The 7,247-nt window shown below is 45.5% G+C and overlaps 1 protein-coding gene across 6 annotated transcripts; it reads left to right on the top strand.

Moving 5' to 3' along the window:
- Positions 1–2,395: 2,395 nt before the first annotated feature.
- LOC130306238 (uncharacterized) lies at positions 2,396–5,625 on the top strand. 6 transcript variants are annotated; one of them, XR_008855618.1, is made up of 3 exons: positions 2,396–4,316; positions 4,458–4,600; positions 4,744–4,820. XR_008855618.1 is itself a non-coding variant. In XM_056552078.1 (2 exons), exon 1 carries the CDS (start codon positions 3,342–3,344, stop codon positions 4,059–4,061), a length of 720 nt encoding a protein of 239 aa, XP_056408053.1. In that variant the 5' UTR covers positions 2,396–3,341; the 3' UTR covers positions 4,062–4,109; positions 4,811–5,625. The 6 variants fall into 6 exon arrangements, 3 of the variants coding, with proteins under 3 accessions (XP_056408053.1, XP_056408052.1, XP_056408051.1); XR_008855616.1 differs by having other exon boundaries at positions 4,458–4,804; XR_008855617.1 differs by having other exon boundaries at positions 2,396–4,178; positions 4,458–4,804.
- The last annotated feature ends 1,622 nt before the right edge of the window (positions 5,626–7,247 follow it).

The raw sequence follows: 7,247 nt of genomic DNA on the forward strand, positions 1-7,247 counted from the left end.
AGGATGCAGTATTACAGCTACGCAGCAGCGGCTCTCATTCCCGTAACACGCAGCACTCGTTATAATCATCCCGCCATCATAGGATGCAGTATTACAGCTACGCAACAGCGGCTCTCATTCCTGTAACACGCAGCACTCGTTATAATCATCCCGCCATCATAGGATGCAGCATTACAGCTACGCAGCAGCGGCTTTCATTCCCGTAACACGCAGCACTCGTTATAATCATCCCGCCATTATAGGATGCAGTATTACAGCTACGCAGCAGCGGCTCTCATTCCTGTAACACGCAGCACTCGTTATAATCATCCCGCCATCATAGGATGCAGTATTACAGCTACGCAGCAGCGACTCTCCTTCCCGTAACACACACTGTGTAATATAGTGCGGCCGGATCTCAGCTGCGCCATTGGCTGCGGTCACGTGGATACCGCTTCCCGTCCTGCGGTTCACTACAGTCAGACTCTGATTTTAGAATGTTAAGTAATATTATATTGTAAACCTCGCTATGTATAACGGTGATAATTACTGTGAACAATTATGTTTATATAGAATGTTCTGTTTTCTGGATGTGTTCTGTTTACTATTACAATGTAGGTTGCCATTAGCCACACCCCCTTTTGTATTTGGCGCCCTTTTGTCCTATATTTATAAGACTGAATATACTCCATACTAGCATCTGATCTGAGGAAGGGACGGTTCCTCCCGAAATGCGTCATCACAACCTTTTTTACTTTTATTTGTCATGCACTTTAATAAATGTTCCTACCGAGGACATTCTGCATCTATCCGGTCTCTGTGCATTTCCTACTAGTGAGTCTGTGGCGCCATTCACTCAGGGTTATTTTCTGCTCCATTTAACCTCATCCATACCAGGATAGCGGCGTCTATTCCTGCAACCAGAAGGCTTCCGTGCAGAACCCCATTATCTCTGGGGTGATAGGCTTCTCTATTTCCTACACAAGGTGAGCGGCCATCTATATGGTTCTATCTGGTCCTACATAGGACCTTGTGCTGTCGTACCCAGGGTAATACACGAGGAGCCAGTATCGGTCCTTATTTTCTTTTTTCTGACAGATTCTTCTCTCCTCTGCAGTGAATAGAATCTATAACAGTCTCTTCTCTCCTCTGCAGTGAATAGAATCTATAACAGTCTCTTCTCCCCTCTGCAGTTAATAGAATCTATAAGTCTCTTCTCTCCTCTGCAGTTAATAGAATCTATAACAGTCTCTTCTCTCCTCTGCAGTGAATAGAATCTATAACAGTCTCTTCTCCCCTCTGCAGTTAATAGAATCTATAACAGTCTCTTCTCCCCTCTGCAGTTAATAGAATCTATAACAGTCTCTTCTCTCCTCTGCAGTGAATAGAATCTATAACAGTCTCTTCTCCTCTGCAGTTAATAGAATCTATAACAGTCTCTTCTCTCCTCTGCAGTGAATAGAACCTATAACAGTCTCTTCTCCCCTCTGCAGTTAATAGAATCTATAACAGTCTCTTCTCCCCTCTGCAGTTAATAGAATCTATAACAGTCTCTTCTCTCCTCTGCAGTGAATAGAATCTATAACAGTCTCTTCTCCCCTCTGCAGTTAATAGAATCTATAACAGTCTCTTCTCCCCTCTGCAGTTAATAGAATCTATAACAGTCTCTTCTCTCCTCTGCAGTGAATAGAATCTATAACAGTCTCTTCTCCTCTGCAGTTAATAGAATCTATAACAGTCTCTTCTCTCCTCTGCAGTGAATAGAACCTATAACAGTCTCTTCTCCCCTCTGCAGTTAATAGAATCTATAACAGTCTCTTCTCCCCTCTGCAGTTAATAGAATCTATAACAGTCTCTTCTCCTCTGCAGTTAATAGAATCTATAACAGTCTCTTCTCTCCTCTGCAGTGAATAGAATCTATAACAGTCTCTTCTCCTCTGCAGTTAATAGAATCTATAACAGTCTCTTCTCTCCTCTGCAGTGAATAGAATCTATAACAGTCTCTTCTCCTCTGCAGTTAATAGAATCTATAACAGTCTCTTCTCCCCTCTGCAGTTAATAGAATCTATAACAGTCTCTTCTCCTCTGCAGTTAATAGAATCTATAACAGTCTCTTCTCTTCTCTGCAGTGAATATAATCTATAACAGTCTCTTCTCTACTGCAGTGAATAGAATCTATAACAGTCTCTTCTCTACTGCAGTGAATAGAATCTATAACAGTCTCTTCTCTCCTCTGCAGTGAATATAATCTATAACAGTCTCTTCTCTACTGCAGTGAATAGAATCTATAACAGTCTCTTCTTATCCACAGTGAATTGAATCTATAACAGTCTCTTCTCTCCTGCAGTGAATAGAATTTATAACAGTCTCTTCTCATTCTCTGGACGATGAAATAAGAGTCTGGATGGATTTTCTTGATTGCTTTATTGAGGTGCAGTAAAGGCCTATAATAAATTGTATATTGTGCTTTCATTCTACTAAGAGCGCCCCCTATTGTCCACACATAAAAATAACTCCTCCCCCGGGGGTGGGGGGCGGAGTCCAGAAAATCCCTCATCAAAAACCGCTGCAACATCTGCTGTAAGAAAGGTAGAGCGATGTAGGGGCCGGGGCCACAGGGTTATGTAGGGGCCGGGGCCACGGGGTGATGTAGGGGCCGGGGCCACTGGGGGATGTAGAGGCCGGGGCCACGGGGTTATGTAGGGGCCGGGGCCACGGGGTTATGTAGGGGCCGGGGCCATGGGGTGATGTAGGGGCCGGGGCCATGGGGTGATGTAGGGGCCGGGGCCATGGGGTGATGTAGGGGCCGGGGCCATGGGGTGATGTAGGGGCCGGGGCCACTGGGGGATGTAGAGGCCGGGCCACGGGGTTATGTAGGGGCCAGGGCCACGGGGTTATGTAGGGGCCGGGGCCACTGGGGGATGTAGAGGCCGGGCCATGGGGTGATGTAGGTGCCGGGGCCATGGGGTGATGTAGGGGCCGGGGCCACGGGGTGATGTAGGGGCCGGGGCCACTGGGGGATGTAGAGGCCGGGCCACGGGGTTATGTAGGGGTCGGGGCCATGGGGTGATGTAGGGGCCGGGGCCACGGGGTTATGTAGGGGTGACAGGCTCCACCCATCTCCAGATTTGCAGCGTCCAATTTTTTTTCTTCTTAAATTAATCAAACAAGTGCAGAAATACCTGAAGGATTGCCCACCCCCTCCGGGCATAAGCTCCGCCCCTGGTCATGTGCTTCACCTCCAGGACGGGGGGAGGGGCAGGGGAGCTCAGGGCCACAATGGAGGGGGTGATTTATTATCGTTCTTGTGCTGATTCACATGAAAATCTCATCACTAAACAAGTTCTTCTGAAAAAGGTCACATGACTTCTCTGCGCCGCCCCCGCTGGACAACAACACCGCGCTGTGCAGCCTCCGCGGGACAACAACACCGCGCTGTGCAGCCTCCGCGGGACAACAACACCGCACTGTGCAGCCTCCGCGGGACAACAACACCGCACTGTGCAGCCTCCGCGGGACAACAACACCGCACTGTGCAGCCTCCGCGGGACAACAACACCGCACTAAGCAGCCTCCGCGGGACAACAACACCGCACTGTGCAGCCTCCGCGGGACAACAACACCGCGCTGTGCAGCCTCCGCGGGACAACAACACCGCACTGTGCAGCCTCCGCGGGACAACAACACCGCACTGTGCAGCCTCCGCGGGACAACAACACTGCGCTGTGCAGCCTCCGCGGGACAACAACACCGCACTGTGCAGCCTCCGCGGGACAACAACACTGCGCTGTGCAGCCTCCGCGGGACAACAAGACCGCGCTGTGCAGCCTCCGCGGGACAACAAGACCGCGCTGTGCAGCCTCCGCGGGACAACAACACCGCGCTGTGCAGCCTCCGCGGGACAACAACACCGCGCTGTGCAGCCTCCGCGGGACAACAACACCGCGCTGTGCATTACATGGAAGAGAAAAGGAAGCGGCGCCCAAAGGGTAGATACGTGCTGCATGGACCCCAGGAGATCGCTGGCCCCACAGGAGCTGAACCTTATCATACAGACTGCGCCAAACCACACAGGATCCTGACAAACACATGTAGCAGAGCTGAAGCTGTGGTGTTACATAGGACTGCAGGTCACATCTATACATTATCTGTACTCAGAGAGTTATCACTGTTATCTGTGGTGTTACATAGGACTGCAGGTCACATCTATACATTATCTGTACTCAGAGAGTTATCACTGTTATCTGTGGTGTTACATAGGACTGCAGGTCACATCTATACATTATCTGTACTCAGAGAGTTATCACTGTTATCTGTGGTGTTACATAGGACTGCAGGTCACATATACTACATTATCTGTACTCAGAGAGTTATCACTGTTATCTGTGGTGTTACATAGGACTGCAGGTCACATCTATACATTATCTGTACGCAGAGAGTTATCACTGTGTTATCTGTGGTGTTACATAGGACTGCAGGTCACATCTATACATTATCTGTACTCAGAGAGTTATCACTGTGTTATCTGTGGTGTTACATAGGACTGCAGGTCACATATACTACATTATCTGTACTTAGAGAGTTATCACTGTGTTATCTGTGGTGTTACATAGGACTGCAGGTCACATCTACTACATTATCTGTACGCAGAGCGTTATCACTGTGTTATCTGTGGTGTTACATAGGACTGCAGGTCACATCTATACATTATCTGTACGCAGAGAGTTATCACTGTGTTATCTGTGGTGTTACATAGGACTGCAGGTCACATCTATACATTATCTGTACTCAGAGTTATCACTGTTATCTGTGGTGTTACATAGGACTGCAGGTCACATCTATACATTATCTGTACTCAGAGAGTTATCACTGTGTTATCTGTGGTGTTACATAGGACTGCAGGTCACATCTATACATTATCTGTACTCAGAGAGTTATCACTGTGTTATCTGTGGTGTTACATAGGACTGCAGGTCACATCTATCCATTATCTGTACTCAGAGAGTTATCACTGTTATCTGTGGTGTTACATAGGACTGCAGGTCACATCTATACATTATCTGTACTCAGAGATATCACTGTGTTATCTGTGGTGTTACATAGGACTGCAGGTCACATCTACTACATTATCTGTACTCAGAGAGTTATCACTGTTATCTGTGGTGTTACATAGGACTGCAGGTCACATCTATACATTATCTGTACTCAGAGAGTTATCACTGTGTTATCTGTGGTGTTACATAGGACTGCAGGTCACATCTACTACATTATCTGTACTCAGAGAGTTATCACTGTGTTATCTGTGGTGTTACATAGGACTGCAGGTCACATCTATACAGTATCTGTAGTCAGAGAGTTATCACTGTGTTATCTGTGGTGTTACATAGGACTGCAGGTCACATCTATACATTATCTGTACTCAGAGAGTTATCACTGTGTTATCTGTGGTGTTACATAGGACTGCAGGTCACATCTATACATTATCTGTACTCAGAGAGTTATCACTGTTATCTGTGGTGTTACATAGGACTGCAGGTCACATCTATACATTATCTGTACTCAGAGAGTTATCACTGTGTTATCTGTGGTGTTACATAGGACTGCAGGTCACATCTATACATTATCTGTACTCAGAGAGTTATCACTGTGTTATCTGTGGTGTTACATAGGACTGCAGGTCACATCTATACATTATCTGTACTCAGAGAGTTATCACTGTGTTATCTGTGGTGTTACATAGGACTGCAGGTCACATCTATACATTATCTGTACTCAGAGAGTTATCACTGTTATCTGTGGTGTTACATAGGACTGCAGGTCACATCTATACATTATCTGTGCTCAGAGAGTTATCACTGTGTTATCTGTGGTGTTACATAGGACTGCAGGTCACATCTACTACATTATCTGTACTCAGAGAGTTATCACTGTTATCTGTGGTGTTACATAGGACTGCAGGTCACATCTATACATTATCTGTACTCAGAGAGTTATCACTGTTATCTGTGGTGTTACATAGGACTGCAGGTCACATCTATACATTATCTGTACTCAGAGAGATATCACTGTTATCTGTGGTGTTACATAGGACTGCAGGTCACATCTATACATTATCTGTACTCAGAGAGTTATCACTGTGTTATCTGTGGTGTTACATAGGACTGCAGGTCACATCTATACATTATCTGTACTCAGAGAGATATCACTGTGTTATCTGTGCTGTTACATAGGACTGCAGGTCACATCTATACATTATCTGTACTCAGAGAGTTATCACTGTTATCTGTGGTGTTACATAGGACTGCAGGTCACATCTATACATTATCTGTACTCAGAGAGATATCACTGTTATCTGTGGTGTTACATAGGACTGCAGGTCACATCTATACATTATCTGTACTCAGAGAGTTATCACTGTTATCTGTGGTGTTACATAGGACTGCAGGTCACATCTACTACATTATCTGTACTCAGAGAGATATCACTGTTATCTGTGGTGTTACATAGGACTGCAGGTCACATCTATACATTATCTGTACTCAGAGAGTTATCACTGTGTTATCTGTGGTGTTACATAGGACTGCAGGTCACATCTATACATTATCTGTACTCAGAGAGTTATCACTGTGTTATCTGTGGTGTTACATAGGACTGCAGGTCACATCTATACATTATCTGTACTCAGAGAGTTATCACTGTGTTATCTGTAGTGTTACATAGGACTGCAGGTCACATCTACTACATTATCTGTACTCAGAGAGTTATCACTGTGTTATCTGTAGTGTTACATAGGACTGCAGGTCACATCTACTACATTATCTGTACTCAGAGAGTTATCACTGTTATCTGGGGTGTTACATAGGACTGCAGGTCACATCTATACATTATCTGTACTCAGAGAGATATCACTGTGATCTGTGGTGTTACATAGGACTGCAGGTCACATCTATACATTATCTGTACTCAGAGAGATATCACTGTGTTATCTGTGGTGTTACATAGGACTGCAGGTCACATCTATACATTATCTGTACTCAGAGAGTTATCACTGTGTTATCTGTGGTGTTACATAGGACTGCAGGTCACATCTATACATTATCTGTACTCAGAGAGTTATCACTGTTATCTGTGGTGTTACATAGGACTGCAGGTCACATCTATACATTATCTGTACGCAGAGAGTTATCACTGTGTTATCTGTGGTGTTACATAGGACTGCAGGTCACATCTATACATTATCTGTACTCAGAGAGTTATCACTGTTATCT

This window comes from Hyla sarda, unplaced genomic scaffold, assembly GCF_029499605.1.
Source record: "Hyla sarda isolate aHylSar1 unplaced genomic scaffold, aHylSar1.hap1 scaffold_1362, whole genome shotgun sequence".
Lineage (NCBI taxonomy): Eukaryota > Metazoa > Chordata > Amphibia > Anura > Hylidae > Hyla > Hyla sarda.